General features: G+C 42.3%; 1 protein-coding gene across 1 annotated transcript; it reads left to right on the top strand.

Annotated features, from left to right (window-relative positions):
* erlin2 (ER lipid raft associated 2) lies at positions 1 to 26,097 on the top strand. The gene is made up of 12 exons (XM_080500054.1): positions 1 to 77; positions 2,733 to 2,840; positions 3,292 to 3,373; positions 8,813 to 8,859; positions 9,054 to 9,115; positions 9,713 to 9,838; positions 13,322 to 13,395; positions 18,067 to 18,125; positions 21,656 to 21,747; positions 21,819 to 21,908; positions 23,400 to 23,479; positions 23,558 to 26,097. The coding sequence occupies exons 2-12, from the start codon at positions 2,734 to 2,736 to the stop codon at positions 23,729 to 23,731; spliced, it is 993 nt and encodes a 330-aa protein (XP_080356180.1). The 5' UTR covers positions 1 to 77; position 2,733; the 3' UTR covers positions 23,732 to 26,097.
* Positions 26,098 to 26,662: the final 565 nt, after the last annotated feature.

Raw genomic sequence — 26,662 nt, 5'->3', positions numbered from 1 at the left:
AGGATGGGAGGAGGAGGTGCATGAAGAAGAGAAGGTGATTGTTTCTCGTTCGGTTTCACCTCAGAGGGAAACTACAGGTAAGACCTGCCGATAAACATAAACATGCTCCATGAGCTGTTTCAACTCTGTTCCCGCGCCTCGAGTCTTTAATGTGGCAGTAAAATGTCAAATAAGGGGAAACCTACATGAGGCGTGTTGCTAACTTGCAACGTTTTCGAAAGGTAGGGCTACACTTGGCCGGTGTATTACGCGTCATTATTGATTGGAATAAAGTACAGGTCAGGTATTTATGACGGTAAAAACACACTTAAACAAAGCTACCACACGAGGAGACTCCTGACTGCCCGGTTGAAGCAATATAGCAAAGTAAATTATGCTAATATCTGTTAGCCCGGAAGTGCCTGAAACCAAAGCCCGTTCAAATATTCTGACATTTTAAGTTGTCGTTATGAAAACGCGCATATATTTGTCTGGTTTGATAACAATTTTCTTGAAAATTTAAACTCAATTGTGTTCCTTTTTATTCGGCATAGTTATTTCTCAAAAAAGAGCCATTATATCGTTAACTGGCCAGATGTAATCATTTCCGGGAATCGGTTATCTGTTTATCACTCCTCACAAATCTGTGACTTTTTTTTCCTTCTCAGTAAGATAAACAGGCATATGACATGTTAGTACTGCTGTGCAGGATGCCAGCTATGTCAGCTCGTATAGATCCTCCAGTAAATCGGTTTCTCGTAAATAGTCTTGGATCGTGTGTACATGTTGTGTCCTCAGGGAACGATAATGACGAACAGTGCTGAGCTTTATTTACAACGTCCTTGCAAAAACCGAACAAGCAACCAAAAAAAAAATCAATAGAAATTAATCAAAAATATAAGTTCAAGGTGGAAGAAGTCACTGATGCATTTCAATCGATGAAAAGTTGGTCTTTATTTTTTCCCATGGGGAAATAAAAATGTTCCGTTCAGCAAAACATGTAATATATAACATCACAAAACTCTTCTCAACTACCATACACTTACCAAAATAGACTGATATTATGATGCATGCATGAGAATTATCTGAAGGAAAGTGAGCGGGGATGAAACTCCAGCTAAAACGAGCTTAAATCCACCTCCAGCTTGTGTTCCTGCAGCAGCAGGTATGTTGACGGACCGTCTCAAGTCCATGAGAGTGGCCTGTGTCATGCACCTGGCAGCTCTGTGGTTGATTCCTGATCATTCATACTTAAAGTCAGTACAGCTCATCCCTTCAACTGAAAAGAGTGAGACCAGTTTTATACAATGTCCAGATCAAAACTGCAGTCTAATGTGCATTATAGATATGTGTTTAAGATCTTTCGGGATACTTGTGGAATAGAGGGAATTTTGTCTTTTATTATGAATATTGTTGTTCTTAATGCCACCTATGTGTGTGCATGTTATGCAATTTTGAGCCCCGTCAAAAGACACATTTCTGACACCCTTGGGTCAGACGATAAAATCTCTGTCTGTCTAGAAAGGTGTAACGTTGCCTTGTGTGCTGACTTGAATCCCACTGCTGACCAGTTACTGCTGCTCTTCATCACGGCTGTCAAATATTGGCTATTCAGGCCCCGTTTACGCGACAACGAAAACGAGTGTATCCAAAAAACACTTCTCTTTTTGGGGGGTCCATTTATGAGGCACCAGTGTTCTGATGCACTGTATCTGTGAAGTTTTTAATCCGGCTCCCAAGGTGGAAAGATTCTTTTACGGCCGCTATTCCCTCCTGCAGAGACTGATGGAGGCGACGTAGCCTGTTACTGCACATCTCTCCCCCTTCCTGCTGCCCATCAGTTGTAAAAAAAAAAATAGAAAATGTCGACCCGTAGTTTTATGACTGGCAGGTCTGTATTATAGTCCTATCGTCCATATCAGTAGTTTTATAGTTGAGACTCACGCCTGAGAACATCTGATGCGTCATCAGTCCATATGGATGTCAGGTTCTCTACATTTTCTTCACTTTATAGTGTATCGTTTTCTGCTCACGTCTGTTGTTTCATTACAAAATCAAGCAACAGCGCCTTCCTGTGGCCTGGCATACCAACTACATAGTTGTCTGTGTGTTCGCTGCTGCAATGTAAACACGCTCCTTTTTTTTAACGGGTTAGGTGTTGTCGCGTATTAAAAGGGCCTTGGGTTGCAAGCCAAATCAGACATGCAGGTCACATGGTCCTCTGAGGTGTCCCCAGATAGAAGCAGGTGAATCACACTCGTATATCAATGTGTAATATATTAATCTTTCTCTGAAGCATTCCGACTAAAGCAGCCTGGCCCAACTCCTTAAGCTCCTGCAAGCCAAACTAAATGAACATGTCATAAGTTGCATTTATTTTTGTTGACAATATTTTTAAACGTACTGTATGTTTAGAGAAGTTGCAACATTTCCCCACTTTAGCCTCAATCCTCTTTAAGTGTGACAAGGTCACAGAGTCTCAGCTGATGCCTGGCTAAGCCTGAGCTCAGAGGAGATAAAGCCAGTGAGTGAGAAGCCAGCGCTACCTGGTGCTACTGCACTACGCTGGTACTACTGCACTACGCTGGTACTACTGCACTACACTGGTCACAGTGTTCACCTGCCGGTCACTTGTAGCAGCAAGAGTCTCTCAGCATTTGATTGTAATCTACGTTGCTATTGTGAAAACGCCTCAAAAAGAGGGAAGCCGCCATCTGTTAATCTGCTCGTGCTGTCTTTCACTCTCTCGCCAGGATGGCACAGTGGGGTGCCATATTCTCCATAATTGCTGCTCTCGGAGGAGCTGCGCTGTTAGCCTCCGTGCACAAGATCGACGAGGGGCACACTGGAGTTTACTACAGGTGAGCCTGCCTTGTTTTTAATTTTGAGTTGACTGGTGTTTGTTGTAAAACTTAGACTATAAAAGACAACGTGTCTGCCACAAAGATGTTTGCAATAAATGTTAACAGTTAACCAGAGGGTGGCGTAATTATCAAGGTATCAGAATTTCCAAAAATACCAGCTGTGTATACTTCAGAGTCTCTTCACCTCATAAATCTGGGGTATTTTAATCTTTATTACCCGCTCAGGCATGTTGTAAAAAGTAAAGTTCACAGCAGGATGGATGAAATCAAACCTTTCCTGCTTCATTTGGCAGACGTTCACATAAACATCTCTGAAACAGACTGTGATTCACGGTGGTGTCAGTTCAACTTTCTCATAAAGTTTATCTGAGGAAATATTAACTCTGACCCAAAGAAAGTCAAGTGAAATGTGTGTGTGTGTGTGTGTGTGTGTGTGTCTGTTTCACAGAGGAGGCGCTCTTCTCACCACCACAAGCGGTCCCGGCTTCCATCTGATGCTTCCGTTCATCACCACGTACAAACCTGTTCAGGTGCATCATGTGATCTATTTTTGTCTCCGTCTCAATTATAGATTGTCACTCTGGTAGAAGTGACCAGTCATGTTTACATATGTTGAAACAACCCATATCAAAACACGATTATATATACGATCATTTCATTTATTATTTTCTTTGGCTTAACTATCAACAAAAGTCGATAGTTAAAAGTTCAAATTCTGTGCCAATAGTTCAAATTCTGTGAGAAACAGAATTTGTATTGTGCAATCAGCTAATGGTGCAACTTTGATTGTTCTGTACAGACTTAATTCTTTTGTTAGTGCGTAAAAAGCTGTACTGGGACAGAATATATCTATATCTATATAGATATATAGATAGATAGCTAAAATATCCTGTTTAAGTAAGAAACAGTCTGAACTCTGCCTCAGAAATATAGTTCTGTTTGTCATTATCTCAACATTTCGCTTACATTTTACCCATAGTACTTTAAAAGTTTGATCTTTCTTCAGTGGAGACATGATATAGGAGTAGTCAGTGTGCTTTTAAGAAACTTGCATTGTGATTGCTTGTTTCAGATTAGGTCACATTTATGACCAATTTTAGATATATTTTAAAGCGTGCACATACATTTTTCTAGCAGCTGTGCATCACTTTATCTTGAGCCACCTCACATTGAGTGCAGGGATCGCAAAATGCTAAATCTTTTACTGGACACTGGTCCAGTAATCATGCAGTTTTTACTGGACCAAAGTAAAGTTTGATAAAAAAAAATTTATATTAAAAAAAAAAAAAAAAAAGTCCCCTCTCGCCCTCCGCGGGCGGTCACCTGTTGTTCTATTCCAAGCTCAGGTCCTCTACCAGAGGCCTGGGAGCTTGAGGGTCCTGCGCAGTATCTTTGTACTGCACTTTTCTGGACTGAGATGTCCGAGGTTGTTCCAGGGATCTGCTGGAGCCACTCCTCCAGTTTGGGGGTTACTGCCCCGAGTGCTCCGATTACCACGGGCACTACTGTCACCTTCACCTTCCAAGCCCTCTCCAGCTCCTCTCTGAGCCCTTGGTGTTTCTCAAGTTTCTCATGTTCCTTCTCTCTGATGTTACCATCACTTGGTATTGCTACATCCACCACATCCACCAGATGTCCATCTTGTCTATCTGTATGTCCATATATGTCCATCTGTATGTATTGTCCATATATATATACATATATATATATATATAGTAGTTTCCACTGAGATGTGGCCTTAGCTTGACGCTCTATCTCTTCTCTCCTTCATCGTAAACACGTAAAAAAAAATCCACAGGCCCACTGGTAAGGTTTAACAGTTTACTTGTCAAAGAAACAAACAAAAGGGTGGTGCAGAAAAAATGTCCAAAGGTGTTCCATGTTATGTAAGTGGTCCGTTAAATCCGGTCAATATTAATCTTCCAAGACACAAGAAACAAAAGAAAAAGGGAGAGAGAGAGAGAGAGGTCAAAAAACCGTGCGGCTCCACTCTCACCTGCCTGACTTCCTGTCACAGGTAATCCCCCTAAACTCCACCCACCCGGGAGCATCAACAAACAATTAAAGGTGCACAGCCACCAGAAAACACCAAACGGTTATCCCTTCCCAAACATTGCAAATAATACAATAATTAAACTTTTATCCACTTTTAGCCACTTAAATCAACCACTTAAATCAACCACAACATTTTAAATGATTGACTCATGACATCATTGCCCATGTGAACTAAAATACTTGTAAATGCTCCTCCTAATTCCCACCAAATTAAACGTCTTACATTGCTGCTGTTTTACATCAACTTAAATTATTTATCTTTTTGACCAAGCTCAAAGAACTGCGTTTAGGCTCCTACATATATATATATATATATATATATATAATATATACACGAGGCAGTAATAAACTCCTTTCTACAGTAAAGTAATAAATGTAGGAATGTTTACATGTATTCTCTCAAAAGACAACTTGAGGTTAGTAGAAGGTCAGAAAAAGAAGCAGTACAAAGTATTTTAGTTCCACGTGGACAATGTGGGGGTCTGAGTGATGTCATCATCTCATAATAAACTAGTTCTATCTTTAAAACCTCACAATCACTATTAATTCCTGGAGAAATTATTTATCAACGCAGCAGCAACACAATGTTTCCAGCTCGAACGCAGCTCCAACCATTGGGACTATTTTCAGGGAGTTTAGCGTGGAGTAGGACGCAGCTTCACAGAGGTGTGAATCTCCTGCTGACAGCCTGGAGGAGCTGCTGTTCATTGTTTTGATGTCAGAGCTGTTCTCCTGGAGAGCTGGAGTTTTAAAACGCTGACGTCTGGCGGCAGAGCGCCACCTGCTGGACAAAGGCTTTGCAAACTTCCTCGTTGATCTATTGTGGTGTTTTGAGCATAAAATGCATCCAAACAGCGACATGCTGTCATGAAAAGTATGACAGCCGCAATACTAACTTCCCTAGCATCCTCGCTGGCTGCAAACTGTGGAATGGATTTCCTGACTCATGAGTCAGCATCTCACTAAGACTCGCCTCCGTTCAGGAAAACCAGTCCACATATTGCAGAGCAGCGGCAGGGAAACACTTGTAGAGACATTCCAGCAGACTGTGAAGCAGACGTGGCTTCATGGAACTCAAATCTCCGCAGGTTGGATCAGAAAAAAATGCCAAAATATCACAAAAAAACCACTCGCCGGGCAAAGTGGGTAGATGATTCACTTGATGGAGTAAAGCTTTTATGAGCCCTGGACGTTTACACAAGACGTAATGTCGAGCCCTGAGAGAGATGACAAAGTAGGACACCAGACCGGTTTTAAGACGATGTTAACCAGACCATGGGCATTTTTATGGGTAATGACCGACTGTCTGACTATTTTGTGATCACTGTGCGTGACGGCATTCATACAATAGATAACAGTTATAAATGACTGTCATTCACAAATTGGCTTGAACAGCACCACAGCTGTTATACCAGTTCATATCTGTGGTTTTAATGTTTGAAAAATACAATATATGAGATTTAGTCATATTTTAATCATCTCCAGAGCTGCTGCTGCTCCCATAAATAGTTTCCGTCTGTTGTTCAGTAGTCACGTCCTTCTTACGGGCTCTATCAAGACCTTCACAAGATAATCATACAACACTGTGTAGGAGTATCAGAGAGCAGCTGTTGATGTTCTGGCCAAACGTTAAACATTATTGGAGACCTGCTGCAGAGTGTCACGCACTATTGTCACGCACTATTGTCACGCACTACTGTCACGCACTACTGTCACGCACTATTGTCATGCACTATTGTCACGCACTACTGTCACGCACTACTGTCACGCACTACTGTCACGCACTACTGTCACGCACTACTGTCACGCACTACTGTCACGCACTACTGTCACGCACTACTGTCACGCACTACTGTCACGCACTACTGTCACGCACTATTGTCACGCACTATTGTCACGCACTATTGTCACGCACTATTGTCACGCACTATTGTCACGCACTACTGTCACGCACTACTGTCACGCACTACTGTCACGCACTATTGTCACGCACTATTGTCACGCACTATTGTCACGCACTATTGTCACGCACTACTGTCACGCACTACTGTCACGCACTACTGTCACGCACTACTGTCACGCACTACTGTCACGCACTACTGTCACGCACTATTGTCACGCACTATTGTCACGCACTACTGTCACGCACTACTGTCACGCACTACTGTCACGCACTATTGTCACGCACTATTGTCACGCACTACTGTCACGCACTACTGTCACGCACTACTGTCACGCACTATTGTCACGCACTACTGTCACGCACTATTGTCACGCACTACTGTCACGCACTACTGTCACGCACTACTGTCACGCACTACTGTCACGCACTACTGTCACGCACTACTGTCACGCACTACTGTCACGCACTACTGTCACGCACTACTGTCACGCACTATTGTCACGCACTACTGTCACGCACTACTGTCACGCACTACTGTCACGCACTACTGTCACGCACTACTGTCACGCACTATTGTCACGCACTATTGTCACGCACTACTGTCACGCACTACTGTCACGCACTACTGTCACGCACTATTGTCACGCACTACTGTCACGCACTATTGTCACGCACTACTGTCACGCACTACTGTCACGCACTACTGTCACGCACTACTGTCACGCACTACTGTCACGCACTATTGTCACGCACTACTGTCACGCACTATTGTCACGCACTATTGTCACGCACTATTGTCACGCACTACTGTCATGCACTATTGTCACGCACTACTGTCACGCACTACTGTCATGCATGCTTTTCTGTCTCTGTGCACGGTTGTATGGGAAACACCACTTTACAATCAAAAAACTGCGCCAAATTCCAACAGCAGCACCAATCTAATCCAGAGAAAGTACAAAAATAAACTAGCATCACCATCACTTGTAGATTAAATCCATCCTGCTGTGAAATGCATTTGATTGGTGTCGGTCTTCTACTTCTACTCACAATTTCCATTTCTTCTGCAAACAGGTGCCTTGAAAAAGGTCCTGAAGCAGGTCCTCTCAGTATCATCCATCTTACTGTTAAATTAGCCTCCATCACTCCAGAGTAGCAGATAATAACGGTCATCACCACCTGCCCATGGACCAATCAGTCAAGCTCATTTCAATGACGATGCAAAGACCAGCACTAGAAACTCTGCTGGCCCTGAGGCGGTCCGTCAATAACACATCAACATCTGATTGGCTGATGATCCTGTCACTCTACATTTTAACCCAATAGCAGGCCAGCTTCCATCAGAGGTTAGCAGTGAAGCTACTGCTGGTCCCAGCAGAGGAAAGGAGCTGTGGTGCGTTTAGAGGACAGAGGAGATTTGAGCTCCATAAAACATAACCAGTCGTTTTCTGGATAAAGTTGCTAAAGTCACTAATTGATTCCAGACACCGATTTCAGAATCACTTTTTAATTGTTTAAAAATAAAAATCATTTTTGGCTGCTGCCCCTCACTGCTGTCGAGGGAAAAGTCTCTAAAGGCTTTTATTCTGACCACCAGGCAGAAGATGAGATGGCTCTCATTTCCTGTTGGAGAAGGAAAATAAAGAGCGGTCAGGATGATTGGATGAAGTTAAGAATTCAATCCAGCAATCATGTGATGTAACTTTTACAGTGAGGCTTTTTTGTCATTGAAATGTTGTTTCAGGTCTTTACTGCGTTGGGTCACATTTCATGATGCAGAGCAGCGCTTCCTGCTGCTGTGTGTTTCCTTTACGTTTCACTAAAGTCCAGCTTTCCTCACTGGAGCATATGGACTCACCTGGTTTCACACGGCGCTGATGGACTTCCTCTCGGCCCCGCTGACCTGATCCTGGTGTTTTTGTAGTGACGGCAGGGAAACAAAAAGGATCCGCTGAGCCGCAGACTGTAATAATGGATAATCTGACCTTGGGAATGTGTCTTTGTGTGGCAGACGACGCTGCAGACGGACGAGGTGAAGAACGTACCATGTGGCACCGGGTGAGCTCTCTGGCTGCATCACATTGTGCTGCTGAGCTGTAGAGCACTCGACACTCATCGGGTCCCCTCACCTTCCATTTAGCCAAACGTCCAAAGGCCTGCCAGCACACACCTCAACCACCGCCGTCACCCTCTCATTTCACACTGGTGTGTCGCTCAAAGTGATTTGATGTCTTGTGTTTTCTCTCTTCCAGTGGAGGCGTGATGATTTACTTTGACCGCATAGAAGTGGTGAACTACCTGGTTCCTTCTGCAGGTAAACCTGCCAGCGTTCAACAGGATCACATCAAACAGCAGCTTCACCTCAAACTCAAGATAAACTTCTACGAGAATAGTTATAAACAAACTCGAGACAGAATGAACCCAATTGAACTTCATCAAGATAAACCTTTCAGCAATGACAGAATCAGAACAGGGACATTGATCAACCATAACATTCTGACTTCTATTACTGGTAGTTCGTCTTTCTGCAGCCCCTTTATCAACATACTCATCAGAACCAGCATCGATTCCTTCATTTTCAGCTCCAGTAGCTGAACCGCAGCTCAAAGTGTGTTTGTTAGTAGAGTCAGAGGCATTTGTCGCCTGCTGTCATCCTTCTTCTGCCACCACAGTGTGTCACTACACCTCACTGCGTCACAACTGCTGCAAGCAAGTAACGACTTGTGGGAATTCAACAGAAAAGCTCATCTGATGCATACGTTTTGATTCTTAATTAATGAGACGCAGAGCCAGTTTTCACCTCCGATTCAGTGAAGAATGACAAACGTACTGGATGGAATGTGACTGAATTCTCATTTATTCTCCTGTTTGACATCATTTTGGTTTGTGGCTCTCCTGTTTCCCTCCACAGTGTACGACATAGTGAGGAACTTCACCGCAGACTACGACAAAGCATTGATATTCAACAAAGTGCATCACGAGCTCAACCAGTTCTGCAGTGTTCACTCTCTGCAGGAGGTCTACATCGGCCTGTTCGGTGAGTCTCCCTCACTGAGGGACGCCAGTTGTCCAGCTGGGAGTCACCGTTTAGTTTTTTGTTCCCACAGTAAACTGTGTGGTTAAAGATTTCTACTTCTGGTCATTCAGGAAAAAGCTCCTGGTTTTAAGAACCCCTACCCCTGTGGAAATGTTCAATTAAGGTAGCGACTTGCATATACTAGAAAGATGAGATGTGAAAAAAAGAGGGATAGAAATTAATTGGAGAGATAAAGTTTATGTCCCAGAATGCCTTCTTGCTTTTATATATTCAGAAGAAAAGATGGTTCATGATGGCCAGTAACACAGTAAAGCCAACAGCGTAATACTTTGCAAGGAACATTAGTCATGAGTCAGATTTTTTATTTTTATTTTTTTTTAAACCATGATTGAAAGTGATGCAGACTGTTTCCTCAATGAATGAATATGACGACTATCCCACGGCGTAGTAAAGTTCCAAAGTAAAGTCCAATTGCATAACAAATGACTGGCAGTCCAAAGGTGTGAAATCTCAGCTCCTGCAGGCACAATTACCAAAACACTTTTCTATGCATCAGGCCAACTTCTTCACTGGAGGAAACTAAAAACATTTCATCTTTTTTTTTTTATTCCATAACATCAGCCCTTGGGTTTCTTGCTGTATTTGTTCATCACGTCTGCACAAAACCAGCCAAAAAAACCAAAAAAAAAAACGGTTTTATCCTCAAGAAATGCAGAACTTTTTATATACTGTATTTTTTGCACTATAAGGCACCTAAATACCTCAAATTTTCTCAAAAGCTGCCAGTGCGCCTTATATATGGAAGAATTGCTCTACTCAAGACTGCTATTTGACAGCTGAACAACCAGAAGCTTTTATTTTGACAACTCTAACTTCGCACCCAGATCTTCAGAGCGGACGACACTCCACACAACACCTTCATCACTCATGGTTGCACACCAACATTCTAACAAACCAAAATAAACTAGATGAAATAATTACTCCCTAAACTGGGGAACAAAAACACATAAACACAATCAACACAACACCAAGCCCAACAACAACCCACAATAACCTCCAACAACACAAAACATGAATTCCCATCATGCCTTGCATCCTGAGCTCCTCAGTGCAGCCGAGAGCTGCAATGAATTATGGGAGTTTCTGTTTGTGGTGTTTTAAATGCAATTATTGGGGGTTATGTTAGGTTTGTGGTGTCGGTAATAATTGTGTTGTGTTGTGTTTTTGTTGCTTAGTTCATGTAGTTTAGTTTATTAGTTGTAAGTTGTCAACCAGCAGTGAAGAAGGTTTTGTGTGTAGTGTCCTCCTGGCATAGGCTGCAGGTAGGACTATCAAAATAAAGTGCGTGCACCTCTCTGAGTGTTAGAATCAGTGGAAAATGTAACCTAATGGCTTTGAGCTATAAAGGTTGCTGACCACTGGTCTATTCCATGTGCCTTATAATGCAGTGCGCCTTATATACGAACAAAGTTGTAAATTATGTCAATCAATGTAGGTGAGCCTTATAATCCGGTGTGCCTTATAGTGCGGAAAATACGGTATTATAAAATTATTGGCTACAAATTAAGTCAATTTTATTTCTGTAGCACTTTTCACAGATTAAAAAAAGTCCACTTCAGTCATTTAAATTATTACACAAATGCCAAGTCATTACTTTATTGGCGTTATTACATTAAAAAAGGCGAAATGTATTCCATTATTGACAGGGATTATGTATTTGGCCATTGTTACATTATTGATCGTTGCATATGGTAAAAATAAAGTACAAGTTAGAGCAGATATTTATTTTAATTAAAAGGTACTGCTTTGGAAGTGAGAGTTTAAAGTAATCCAGTGTGTGGAAATGGGACACAGTAAAAGCTATAGGATCAGCTATGAGGTCAAACCAGGAGTGTGATAATTACACAGGCAATAAAGGTTTACTTTGAGTGCGTGTTCTGTCCACAGCCGTTTCACATCAATATGTTTCATTGTGAAACGGGAAGCTCGCCACCGAGCCACAAACCTCAGCTTACATGAGAAAAAGCCCGTGTGTCGTGACACTGAGGTCAGAGTTATGAGAGGCATGAGGGTTGGCAGCCCCCGGTATAAACCAACTACTAATTCCAACTCCATCCCCGGCATTTTTAACACGTCTGCGTAAACAGTGTGTCGTCGTCCTGCAGCTGCAGCTTCACAGCACCCCGGGTTTATAGCTGGTCTCATTAGACCACAGCTGCCCTGCATCTGGACGTTGGTAACGTGACGCAGGATGCCGTAATTAATGGCAGGATGTCGATACTCGTCCCTTAAATCATCAGTTACCGTGAAGTAAAACACGATGGGACGTTTCTGCCGGTGAGATGTTTTGGAATGAAGCTTGTTTTGATGAGCTGTGTTGTATCGGTTCCGTCTCCCAACGGGGCTCCGTCATTAAATGTTTCACACTAAAAATCCAAAAAAAAGATTTGATGTGCGTGAGCTGGTTGATTCACTTCTCCAGGATCCCAAACTAATACACTCCATAAGACAAACTTCTATCTTTTCAGTTTACGTTGTCTGGGTTGAGGTAATGTAAACATCATCCGGCTGCCGCAGCTCAGCTGTGACACGTCACAATAATGACACATTCATGCATCCAGCAAGTCTCAGTAAACACCAGTGAGACGGCAGCCCGCCTCACAAGCTCTGCTTGAACTTATAGCTGCATTTGAAACATCTGGTATTTATGGAATGGCGCAACTGTTTTTTCCTGCCGTGTTTCATTATAAAGTCAATGTGCATCTAATAAACCTGGTCCATCACATTCACACACACACACACACACACACACCAATGCACACAGCTGCCATGCGAGCTGCTCTGCACCACTGGAAGCAGCTTTGGATTCAGAGTTTTTACTGGTGAAAAAACTACACGGCTTTTTAGTTACATGATGAACAAACACAAATTGTTTGAAGAGAACATTGCAACATAGAGAATTGTTCAATGTCATTGCAGAAATGAGGACTTTGTAGTTTATTTGACTTCACTTTGTACACTCTATTATCTCATCGGTAAGATTAATAAGGTTTGACATGCATTTCAGCATGAAATGTCACCTATGATGTCCTTTAATGTCTGACAACCTGAAATAAGTAGAGGATAATAAATCAGAGCACTGTGGCAGCTTGTTGAACAACTTCTGATGACGTAAAGCTAATGAATATGGTCCTTATTTGCTTTGTTAATGCAAAAGATCACAGATAATGTTAAACCCTGGTCAAAGTTTTATGTCACTTTTATCATTTCCACTGCCGAATTGAGTTATCTGTTGTAATGTTTTTGCTTGAGCACATTACAACAGATCTCAGTGTAATAAACTACAAGGTTGTGTTAACAGTTGGTATCACGTCCACATTGAGTACAAGCAGCAAACTGTGTAGGAGTCAGTATGACCTTCTCGTCTTCACCCAAGAAACGCCCTCATGTCTCCTCCTCTCCTCGTACTTTTCACCCCAACAGATCAGATTGATGAAAACCTGAAGTTGACGCTGCAGGAGGATCTCACCTCCATGGCACCAGGACTTATCATCCAGGTAAAGATCGGAGCCACTGAGAATTCAATCCAGTGGCAGACGTAGCATTTTTCTCCAGCTGTTCTTTCTTTGTATATTTTCACTGGTGCAGCCATTAAAACTCCTTCCTGCCCCCCAACCATCCATCTTCTACCGCGTTTCACCAAGTCCAGGCTGGAAACTATTAAAGAAACTCATTACATTTCATTGTAACTGTTATTCCCCTCAGAAAAGTCTGTTTTTCTTCAGTTATGAAGTGTCTGTAAATACAATTACACATGTATGATAAATGCCCTGAATCAAAGTTTAGTTGTGTCATAGGAAAGTATGACTGACAAGGAATGTGTGTAATGGTATTTTGTAAAATCTAAATTATTTGGGTGAAGTGGTGGTCTGAAGGTGAAAGCTTGTGACTGGACACTCTTTGCTTTTTGGGACTGTGCATCTGCTGTTTCTGTGCAGATTGACTTTGAATTCAGCAAACAATGCTTTTCCCAGCATACGGTTACTTGTTCAGTCAATCACATATTCTAAAGTGATGTAATAATTATCTTAACGTTGCAGGCTGGTCATCCGAAGTTTGGTTTGAAACAGCTTTGAGATTTCATGCTGAAACACAGAGCCAGATTTCTCAGTGTTGCTATCACACATTAGTTCAAACTATCTTCTCCTCTCGTTTTGTTATTTTAGAAACTACACTCTTTCTCTTTGGGCCAAATTATAATTACATTGGGAGCTGCGGGGTTATTGCAACATTCCTTGAGAAAGAAACAAAAAGCAGAGTTCTTTAGTAAAACATATGGCCTTATTGTAAGGTCGTACAAAGGTCCAGTTATGTTATGTTAAGACAGATTAGTTTGTTGTGAAGTCATGCCCTCGATTCAGCAGCAGGGCCATCTTTATACCATTGTCCATATGACTGTTTTGGATGTTTTGTTTCTTCTTGACCTTTAAGGGTCACATACTGTTGAAGTGCAACCTTTTTGCAAGAACTTCATCTATTTACCTGTTTACCTTCTGAAATCATCTGTTTATAACAGGTTTTGGCTTTCTTGTGTTGAGTGAAAGTGACAGCTGGTGTTCAGAACTGAGGACAGTGGCTCTTCACCAAGTTTACAAACGGAGAGAAATTTTATTTATCATTCACTCTCTGATCCTGACTGCAACAGAGTGTTTAGTATCAGAGCCCAGATCAGTTTGAACCTGCTGGTCGTTTTGGCAGCTCACATTACTGGTACAGATCACTTGTCTAACAGAACGCCAGACGAGGAAACAAAGCTTCGTCTTACACTGGTTTTGTTCTTTGACACGGGTCCAAGTCTTGTGACACATCCTGTCTAGACAAATTTAGATGCAAACGAAACCCGGACTGCTGTCCTCGTTCCCTCTGGTACTCAAGTTGTCTCTTGTCTGTTGCCTCGATGCCGCCGAGAACCTTTCAAAGTGCTGCGTCGAGGCTGTGGGAGCCATGGTGTAGTTCACCACCATGCCACGAGGGGGCGTTGCATTTCTGACGCTTTGGTTGTGAAGTGGCTCCATGAACCAGAGCAAAACTTTGAATCTGATCAATATTGAACAACAAAGTTCAATAGTACATTGAGGAGTTGTGCTGGGAGAATTTTCTCGTCGATTGAAGCAGTGACAAGACATGGGAACTAATTATCTTGCAAACAGTCGTTGTTTGAGTCACACAGTCAGCTTTTGTTACGTAAAGATAGTTGCCCAACCACGATGCTTGTGCTAAATGCCAAAAGGTAAGACAAACGACTCCGAGACGCACAGACGCATGCACGTTGTCTTACAGTTTAGTCGTTGGGCCATTTGAAGACAGCAGTTGTAAGAACACACACCTTGCCTTGAAGACAGGGGCCGTAATATGTGCCAACAATGATGGGAAATGCACCATTGTAAAGTTAATCCATCCGTGCAATCACCACCATTATTGATATTATCTGACCATGAGCGTGAAATAAAAGGCTCCTTCAGGTTTGACTCTGTAGTCACAGTGGTTTCAGGTTGGATGCTGCTGTCGTTCACATCGATGAGTCAATGAGTGTAATAATCACAGGTGATTGCTTTACAAAGCTCTCATTTGAGCTACTTCGGTCATGATTTTTCACTGTAAACTATACAGGCTTCATGCTCGCCAGTTTAATCTGAGGACTAGATTTATTTAAGAAGTGGGGAACCAGGCTGTAACGTTTCGGCTGCATAGTTCCAGGTTTACCAGAGACACTTCCTGCTGCACGGCGCAACACGGTGGCAGTGAGTAGTATCTTTAGTCCTTAAAGCGTAGCTAATGACCAGTTTGAACGTTTCGACCGTAAGAACGTTTGGTAATCACGGTCACTGCGAGACCGTGGTCATCTCAGATGGGAGATAAAGGCCTCGAGAACAAGCCGTTAGCTCTTGGTTCACCGTTTGTTTCCTGAAGGCAGCGGTGGTGAACCGTGAGGAAGTACAGCGGTGTGTCTGTGCCTGCATGGACGTTTATACATTCATGAAAATGGCCCATTTTTTTCTATATTTCTTTTACAAGGACTATTAAGCATCTGTTTAAGCAAGTAGATGCTGCTCTAACAAACTTCAGAGCCACATTAGTTGTAATCTGCCCACAACATGTTAATAACAGTAATCTCACATGGACATGGATTTATTGTCTACATTGCACTAATACATTGGTATTTGTTTGAGTTGGATTGAAAGAAAGCAAATGTGTAGAATTCTTCAAAACAGTGGTGTCCAATCATTTGCTGGCCCTACTCTTCTTACCATTGTCCAGTTTTAGAGAAATATCGTCTTTTCAGTTTTGAAACTTCAGAATTTTCTTCACATGCTGGCCTCGTCTACAACTCCCTCCTTGGTTTGGCCCCTCCCCCTCTGGAGGGCTTTATGACACGAAAAGATCTTAGGAGATCAGCCATGACAGGAGACTGAGGTTCCATCCAGGTGAACCACCACTGGACAAAACACCATTTCAGTGAAAGGGTGAACAAGCTGGAATAAATTACAATTACTATTAGTGTCTTCAACCTTTACAGCTTTTTTAAAAAAAAGAGCTTAAACTCTGGTTAAAGGCTAATTAATTTTGTGATGACTTGTGATTAAATGTTATAGACTGCGGAATTTGTTTACATTACAGGGGTGGTTGTAAATAGTTTATATACTCCATGTCTGTTTGTTTGTTTTTAAATAGTTGTTGTTGTCTTAAGTGTGTGAGGACTACGGATGGAAAGGAGCCCATGGTTAAATCTGGTGCATTTACACAAAGTGACTGTACCGAGTGTTCATTAATGTGCACTGTCCTCTTGTCCCAAAAACAACTTGAACATTTTTGTTATATTTAGATTGTTGATAGATAGATAGATAGATAGATACTTTAATGATCTCCAAGAGAAATTCCAGCAGCAGCAATATGGAAACACAGGGGCATGCAGGGTAAAAAAAAAAAAGCAATAGGTAAAATAGAAGAAATATAACTTCAGTATAAACAATAATTAAGCAAATAATTAAGCAATAAACAATTATTCTATGCAGAAGAGGGATTCCTTTTTAATTTTGTCAGTTGGTACCATGGATGGTTAAAGAGATTATTTCAGACACGATAAAGGACGTTGAGTCTCTAAATTTGGGTTTTTGGTTATAGAGAGAACAGGTTATAGAGAGATAGGTTATAGGTTATTATATATAGGTTATAGAGAGAACAAAAACTACATGTTCTATTCATACAGAAGACCCATACTTGAAGTATTTAAGGCGTGGAGGTCAATACAAGTGTCCTTCTCTTGGGTGGAAATCAAAATATGGTGAAGTGTCATTGTAGATTTTCCCTCCATTTCAGTGTGAAGTTAAACTTAACTAGTCCGTGAGCACAATGTCACTCTGTAGAGGCATAGAATGAATTCTCTTTTCTTCTGAAAATGCATTGAGTACTACAATAATTATAAAGGAATTACATTTAATATCTGCTGGAATGTGGTTGAACTGATTGGTTGCTTCATGTAGAAACCATCACTGCAGGTTTCCCTTCCACTGGTTTTATCCCCGACACGCTTGAAAAGTAATGACTGCGGAATCGAAAAGTCTTTATTGAGCATTTTAGAGCGTATCGACTTTCCCTCGGTAAATCTGCTCTGTCGGAGCCGTTTAGTACAACAGAGGACGATGTTTGTTCAGCAACGTTAATGCTTGACCAACATTGTGAGCCTCAGTGTATTTTTTAATCCTCGGGTAGAATCAGCCCCTCACCTCATCCTCAGACACACACACACACACACACACACACACACACACACACACACACACACACACACACACACACACACACACACACACACACACACACACACACACACACACACACACACACACACACACACACACACACACACACACACACACACACACACACACACACACACACACGTTTCCTGTAAATCTCCAGGCCCAGTTGCAATAATAATTGCCGTCCTTTCTGAGAAACGGTGTTTGGAGTGTGGGGAGTCGTTTTTTTTTTTTTTTCCTTCTTCTTTTTTTTTCTTTATTAAGACCGTTTGGTTTCTGGGCTCGTCTCCAGCTTCCTTTTTTTTTTTCTTTGACGACTCCCCTGGTGGTAAAAGCTTCTTTTTATAGTCGTGCTCTTCCTTGCTTTCTTCTTGCATCTTCATCTGACCTGACTGTGTTTGTTTTCAGGCGGTTCGTGTCACAAAGCCAAACATCCCAGAGAGCATTCGCAGGAACTACGAACTCATGTGAGTTTTCATTTTTGTATTTACTTTATTAATTCATGCCAACGAGGAATGTTCCTTGACCCTCAGAGTCTGTATTGTGTATTTATTTTCCCTCCCAAATGAAAAGACCTGAAGCGTTTCCAAGTCGTCCTGCCCAGGCCAGTCACTGCTGCTTCACCTCCGTCTGTGAAACATCCTCATGAATCAACACCACTTGCTTCATCACAGCCCCTTCGATAAGCAGACATAATAAACTGAAAGCTTTAGGCACATTCAGGGATGCTGCAGCTTTGGAAAGTCAAACACACCAACTGTCACTTAATCACAGTTTCCATCTTTTTATCTGAAGCAAACATCCATTCATCAGCCGGCTCCTGTTACCAGCGGGTGGAGAGCAGAACTCGGCGGTCTGTCAGCTCCTTCATTCAACATTCACTGGCTTTATTCATCCCCATGGGCAACTCTGTTCTAATGAACAGACAATAAAAGGAAAGAACGTCTCGTCAGTGACAACGGGTCATTTCTGGGAAGCAAAGTGTCCAAGTAGCACACATGGACCATTCAAGATACTCAGGCTGGGTATAGTTAGATATCATGCATAAGAATTGAATGTCCCATATAAAACCTCTATTGTAGATTAATTTATGAATAGGCTGGTACTGGTATCAGAACATCCCTAATTCTGATGTTCCACTTTATTGGAAAGAAATACATTTTCCTCTACACATGTTGGTATGTTCATACATAGCTTAACATCAGAAAATATTTTTTAAAAAGTGCATTTAGTTTCCCAGTCATTTGTAGGAAGGTTCTGGCTTTCCTTCCAGGAAGGCCGGAGAGATGCAGTGTCCCGTACTGACATGGGAGGAAACCAGATCACATGATGTGCATCGTCCCGTCATGTCGGCGTCAATCAACAGTTAGTCGCTGTTGTTTCTGTCGCAGTGTGTAGTGAACCTGAGCATACGAAGTGCACTGCTTTACCTCGTCACATCATGCTTTAAGTACATTAAGTCATCCAAAGTCGCTCAATGTGACCATCTCTGGTGAAACTCTTTTTGTTCATCGCTGTGAATTCCAGCACTTTGTCTGCAACTCCGCCGGCTTTCGGTTTTCTCATTGTGACACACAGAAAACAAAAGACACGTTCACTTTCACTTTACTGGTTAGCGCCGTTTCTCTCACTCTCTCTGTGTGTGTGTGTGTGTGTGTGTTGTGTAACCAGGACCAGGAAGTGACCTCAGCCCGTCTTGTGGTTCTGCCAGTCAGTTAAAGTACCTCAGTAGTGGTGACAAACTAAACTCTCACTATGTGTTTTGCATTGTGAAGCTGATCACAGAACTTTCCAATTCAAAACCTTCTATCACTTAAAAAAAAACAAAAAACTGCACTTTCTCTTTCTGCCACTCTCCTTAACCCTCCTCTATGTTGCCCAAATCATGTTACTATATTGTTTTGTAGCCTGTATTCACTACTGTCAGAACTTTATTATTAGTACTAATTGAAACAGAAAGAAGGATCCGTGATGACTCGCAACTTCCCACTCGCCATGACTAAGGTTTAGTCGATTATCGTGATGCTTCATGAACCGTACACATCTGAAGGTGATGACAGCGGAGTCTGTTCACTGTTGTAATGACAACATTAGTATGATGATATGTTCGGACAGTTTAATCCAGGCGAGTCGGTGTGAGTATCTGAATGATCGTTTTAAATCTACAAAGCAGAAATTATGGAAAGAGCAATTAAACATGAAAAACTCCGTTTTCAAAATGTGGAAACGTCGAGTCAATTCCACCGATCATAAACATCCGTCAAGTATTTAATTGTGTTGCCGTCACTGAATTGTTTGACCAACTTTGTTACTTTCAAATATATGTGGACGTCCTCTCAGAGAAGCACCTGCATGCTGAAGTGGAAACACGACACGTCGGTGTAAAAGCAACAGGCACCCGTTTTAAGTGAATTGAGGCTTTTTCACGAAGGTCCCTATGGACATGTGTCTCTGCTTACTCAAGAAATCAAACCTTCCTTTTTTTCATTTCAAAGGGATTAGCAGCAGGATGAGCAGCTGTGTTTTGTTTAGTGATGAGATTGTTTTTATCTTTTCCTGGAGATCAAATCTAAGCTCTGGCTTGTGAACTGAACCCGAGTTCAGAGGTGGAAGCTTCTGGAACGGTCCGGACCGATTCACCGGTCCCTCACTTAAAGGCTCCGTCTGGCAGTCGGGAAGGTTTTTGCAGTGGCTTGTTACTGCCTACGCACTTTCTGTCAATCTGCAGCGTTAGAAGACAGTGAGCCACAGTTTCTGGTTACATAATGTTAGAAATGTGAGAGAGCAGCACTTTAAGGTCTTTCTTCTGTTCCTGCTGGGTTCATGTCAGGGCTGTTGGAATACATCCCAGCTGGCTATAAGGCCCATTTACAAGAAAACCTTGCGCTTTTGTTTTAGAAAGGTTCTGCATTTGCACTGCAGCGTTTTAAAAACAGTCGTTTTTTGTTTATTTTTTTTATTGCGAACAGTGGGGGCATTTAAACATTAAGGATGGGAGAACACAGACATTCTACTGGACAGACAATGAAGTTGGATTCTGTGTGACTGTTAACTAAAAAAAACCACCAAGTCCAGGAGAAGATGGACACGACAGAGACAAACATTGTCTGAGCATGTGCAGAAGAACTATTTACTGCAGCCGTGGTGCTCATGAGCAGTGGCAGTGTCTACACATTCTACAATGAGAATTTCAGAGCCACCGATCACCCTTGAATCCATGACTTTCAGCTGTGGGAGAAAACCTGAGTGTGTCAAAATAATCCACAGAATAACGCACCTGTTCAAACCCACTCTGGATTCACTGTGAGGCCCGAGCACGTCCTGACTCAATCCCATCCACGCCAGCGTTGCGTAACCTTCACAGGTTATTCTTTGGATTTGTCTCAAAGCCCCGGTTTATGAATCTTAGTGAATCTTGATTTGTTTGCCAACAGGTTTTAAATCAAAGGGCTTCTTTGTAAGCCTCTGCTAACTGTCCAAGTTGGAATTACTCTCAGTATTCACATGTGCAATCACAAATGACTGTCTAAACATGCAGGAGCTTCAATGAGAGACATTTGTGAAATCTATTATTAATATATTTATTATTTGAGCCGTGTCTGCATGGAAATGTAAAAGCAAATGGTGAAAATCCTGCAGTGTACAGATGTGTTGTGTTCATATTGGGGCTGTGCCGTCGAATGAGCCTCATCCACTGAACAAGACTGGCTTTTTGTCCCTCTGAGGCCCCCGGACCACCAAACGTATTCACTGACGACCTGGAAATCCTCATTGTAACGCAAATCACACACATTTCATTACTTCTTATATTAGTTTGTACTAATTTACAAGTGTTTTGCTACATCTGCCTCAAAACTTTGTACAGTTCTGTGAGATTTTGTATGAACATAAAACATGTGGTTTCAGGTTATTAAGCTAGGCAGTTATGTAAAACACAACAATGATGTGTGGATCTGTCAGCGGGAGAAGGTTTACCAAATGGTGCGTCTGTTTGCAGGGAGAGCGAGAAGACGAAGCTGCTCATCTCTCAGCAGACGCAGAAGGTGGTGGAGAAAGAAGCGGAGACGGAGAGGATCAAAGCTGTGATAGGTGAGCGACACTAACGGCTCGTCATATTCTCTTCCGGGTGGAAATGTAACCAAACCGATTTGTTTTCGCAGAGGCTGAAAAAGTGGCACAAGTCGCAGAGATCAAGTTCGGACAGAAAGTGATGGAGAAAGAAACGGAAAAGAAAATCTCAGAAATTGAAGGTTTGTAGCCTGAGGGGGAGAGAAAGTCTCCCGAAACATAAAGTGTTTATGACTAAACACCCCGCAAAACTGCTCTAATGTCGCATTACTCATGTTGCACTCGAGGGCCGTTCTGCCTCCAAAGAGGGTTCACATGTAAGAGAAATAGATCGATGTGTGCTTTATACTGATATATGCCACTTCTGTTTTCTGCTCATTCTATTTCTCTGACCTTTGAGTTTCATCTCCGAGCAACATAATCATGGAAACAGCCGCCCAGAACAGTTAGCGTTTTCACTTCTTCAGTCCTCATCCCCTTTATTTTTAAAGGGTGTTTGATGCACAATATGTCAATAAAGATGTGTTTAACTTCAAATAACAGACAAAACAATAGTCCTAACGTCATTGAAAAGGCCATTTTTTGATAAGCTGCTGGTTTCTCAACCAAAGTCGCCAAGTCTTCCATCATGCAGTACAAGTTTGTGCCACTAGATGGTGTATTGAGGCACTCAAAGGAGCAGGTGGAGGAAGAGCTGACTGACCAATAGCTTAACATACAGGCTATTACATCATGCTGTAGGGAAGAGCACAGCATCGTTTATCCAGTGGACCCAATTCAGAGCAAAGTAAAGTCCAAAAAGCAGAACAAACACAAGAACAACAAAGAGATGACTGGCAATTTATGTAATCCCCCTTTTAAAGATGGAAAAAAAACTATTTGTAAGTCTGTATTTTCCATGTGCATTTAATTTAACAACAAGTTGCATTCTTTAAAAAAGTAAATCAGTGTTTTAATTATATAAATGAAGCACTGAACAGACTTCATCTGGAGAAAAAAGAGTTTTTACTGTTTCTATATTTACCTGACTGAACCACGTCATGTCGAGCTTCGCTGCTCAAACGCAGGCTTTCCAGCAGTGTAGTATTTATTACCAAGAAACATTGTGACAATAAAGAAATCAGTTTGTTGATATTTCAGAATGAGTAAGAGTTGATACGTCCGCTATGAAGACCAGCCGAGCTTGACCGGACAAGTTCGAACGGACTATTTTTACAGTGAAACTAGAAATGTACAAGGAAAGTACTGACGGAGTGATTTGATTGTTTTTTGTTTTTCCCCTGACCGTATTCTTCCCACGTAGGTGGTAGAAGGTATTTGTTCACCTGCAGGCATCGGGTGTTGGGCATGTCTTTGCAGGCCGGAGTATTGTGTGAATACATGAGTAACGTCACTATGTGAGCACTCTGTTCTCAAACCTGCGTATTGACTCACTGGCATGATCTATAAAGACGAGTCATCAACGCTCGTCGTCCTCTTACATGCCATCTTGATGGTTTTAACAGGGCCGAGTCATGAGATGTTGCCTCACTGCTAATGTAAATTAAAAACGGTCTTTGTGAGTCACACGTATTTATTTGCGTCACATTGTTTGGGCTTGAGTTGTTGTATTAAGTCACAGTACTGTGGTTGTGGCTCCATTTTCCTCCCGTCTGATCTTACAACTTCTTCAGACGGAGCTTTCGTGGCCCGGCAGAAAGCCAAAGCAGACGCAGACTACTACACAGCGCTGAGGGTTGCTGAGGCCAACAAGGTGAAGCCACAACACACGGGTAAACGGTTGAATCCACACTCCTGAGTCAGAATGTGAGTCCCTCTGTTCTCCCCGCAGCTCAAACTGACCCCACAATACCTGCAGCTCATGAAGTACAAGGCCATCTCGGCCAACAGTAAGATCTACTTTGGGAACGACATCCCCCACATGTTCGTGGACTCGGCCGGGAGCTCCATCAAGGCCTCGGCGGCCATGGACGTGGCCAGCGAGCAGATCCTGGACCTGGACTAGTGATGCAGCGAGTCAGGCCTGCGGCACCAGCAGGAGGGGTGGGGGACTTTCTCCTGCACGGCCAGGAGAACCGACGAGGCGTGAGCCGCCTGATTGGCTGGCTGCTTCCTCCGAACAGGCGCCTGCTGATGCGGGTCTGTATTCCTCAAACATCTCAGAAAAAAGAAAAAAAGGAAAAAAAGAACTGTAAGACGTCTCCCTGGAGGTTTTACTGTGCTCAAATTCTCAGATGAGACGACTTGAGATTTTTAAGCTTCACTTTGTCCCAAGGAAGAGTCACGTCCCCTTCACCCCAGACTGTCAATGGAATAAAAACTAGCATCACGTGTGGGTGTCTGATGGCCTCCTTTAAGCTAAACTGCAGCTAAAACTTCACTTTAAATACTCGGCTGCTGCTCGTCGCAGACCAGGATCCTCACACTCAATGACAAATCAGTGTAGTTACTAATTATTCATCGTCGACTAAAACAAGGCAGAATTGTTCTCGTATTATTCACTGATTGTTCTCCGAAATCCATCTGTCCGCTTGAAGGCACAAACCTTTGACGGGTTGAGGATTATAATAATAATGATAATAACCCAGCTCCCTCCCCGTGTTGAATGTGTGTCGCCTCCCCTCCCACACCTGCCTGAAACTTCTGCACAATGCTGAACTTCAGTTTTCCATTCAAGCAATAGAAGTTGTTTAGTTTTTTTTCTGAATGGAAACTTGAAGCTTGTAGAGCAGCAGGTTGGACTGGGGTTGGAGGTTCTTCCCCAGGTCACATGCTGCTGACGCAAGTTCATCACCGTGATGAAATATTCACTTCCTCATGTCTTTAGAGACAAAAACAGTGATTTGACATGAAGGAAAGTGACCGGAAACTCATTTTCGTCTCATTTTCCCAGATATCGACATATTTCAAGTGTTTTTCAAGAAGACATCTCTCTTAAAGAAAATCCACGTTCTAACAGCGACACCACTATGAGGCACTAAATTCATAATGATCAAATTGGCCAGTTTGAAATGGTTGTAATCCCTTAAAAATAAGAAGCTGAATTCTTCCCCAGGGAAGCTGGGCTGATGTATACAGCTGATGTCTGCAGACAAATGTAGTTTGGAGAAGGTTTCTGGCCCTTCACTCTTCTTTCATAAATCTTTTGGTGCTCCACTTCAGGACAGACATGACGAGTAGAGGAGTTTAGCAAACGGTCACACCACAAGATGTTTCAGCCCCAGAGGGAACCCAGCTGATTACACCTTTCTACATCGCCACACAAACAACCTGAAGTGTAGAAGAAGCGGTTGCGCCTCTGAGGATGTGTTTTTTTCTGACTTGCTTGTTAAATATAGGCCCTGAGAACAACTGTAGAGGAACGCAGGGAGGATGAATGTACTGTAATGTCATCGTTTTGTAAAACCTGAGGGATCTACTGAATATTTAACTGTGTGAAGCTGCGTGAGGTTTTTCTGTACGTGTAGCACTTCTTTTTTTTCACTGTTGACTGAAATGATCAGAGATTTTTAAAAGCAGTGGAAATATGAAAAATCTGCTTTGGGTTTTTTTTAATGCAGATTTGAATCCAAACCACATGTTTCTATTGTGCCAGTTTCCACCTGTTTTTACTGAAACGGTTCCGTGCTTGTCCTCGGTGAACCATCGCATGATATGTGCGGTGGATTACCTAAAAGCCTTTGGAGGAGAAAGACGTCGCATCGGGCTTTTCAGCATAAAGCAGTGGACTCTGAGAGGTTTTATTCCGAGTGCACACATTTTCATCAGATCTCATCATGATCCAGGACCAAAAATCAAAGTGTTCAGTGTGTTGTTCTCCGTACGTCATGGTTTAGTGGAAAAATGTTTTCTCGTGCTCGGTTTCTGCACTGAACGCAGGTGTGTGAGATACGTGACCAAACTCTGTTCTCCAGACTTCCTTGAGCCTTAAGAAGTGACTGGTTTAAATATCTGTAGCTCCAGGGGAAGTTGATTTGGATCAGATCTGTTGTGGGACGTGTTCAGGCATCAATTCTGGAAACCTAATGTGTTTTGTTTTTCTCTTTTCTGTAAATCAAAGCTGAGAGCCACTGTGATTAAATAATTCTGGACTTTATTGACCTAATTCTGCTTCAACTAATTTCTGGTAGAAACATTCCGAGTTATCTCTGTCAAGGAGGATCATTCAGCTTCTTGAAGCGACGGCCTGCTGTTTCTCTCCTTCCGTCCGCCCAGATCCTGAGACTGAAACCCACTTTTCCAGACAAATAGTTGTTGCACTGATTCCAATTGTGAATGTACAATCAATATATTGTCTCTGGACAATACAGTACTGTGTTTTATCCTCTTGAGAAGTCGATGGCATTATAAAGATCTTTTTATTTAACGGTGCATCAATGTGTTGTCAACAATGTTTCTTGTGATTAACTGAAGGGTGTGAAAGTATTTTTAACTCAATAAAATTCAAAGTATCTGAACAAGTTGGGGAAACTTGAGCAACATCTATGCTATATAAACTTAATGTTTTGCTGCTGATCTTCATCGTTTCTAGACCAGAGGAATGTGTTTTCTCTTCAGGATGACCGCGTTCGATAAAGTGAGCTTTGATTTGGAACAAGTGTCGCAGGCCTGCCGATGCCACCTGGGCAGTTTAATTTGAAAGTGTCGCGGTGGCGACGACACATCAGACATAGATAAGCCATCGATTTAGCTCGACTATTTCTGCTCGTCTTACTCGTGACTTGACGTGACCCGATTCCATTTCTGTCCATTTTCGTGCGAGACGCTGCTGGAATTCTGGATTTCCTCAAAGGAACACGGCCACAAGGGAGGATAAAGTCTTGTCTTATCTGATCTCGTCTCGTAGAGTCAAGTGGGATTTTCCCCACACCTTTATGCTGCCGCCAGATATCGAGTGTAAATTGAGTATCAGATTACTTTCTATGTAGCTTTTCAT

Source organism: Blennius ocellaris, assembly GCF_963422515.1.
Source record: "Blennius ocellaris genome assembly, chromosome: 7".
Taxonomy (NCBI): Eukaryota; Metazoa; Chordata; class Actinopteri; order Blenniiformes; family Blenniidae; genus Blennius; species Blennius ocellaris.
This window is presented reverse-complemented; position numbering and strand designations above follow the sequence as displayed.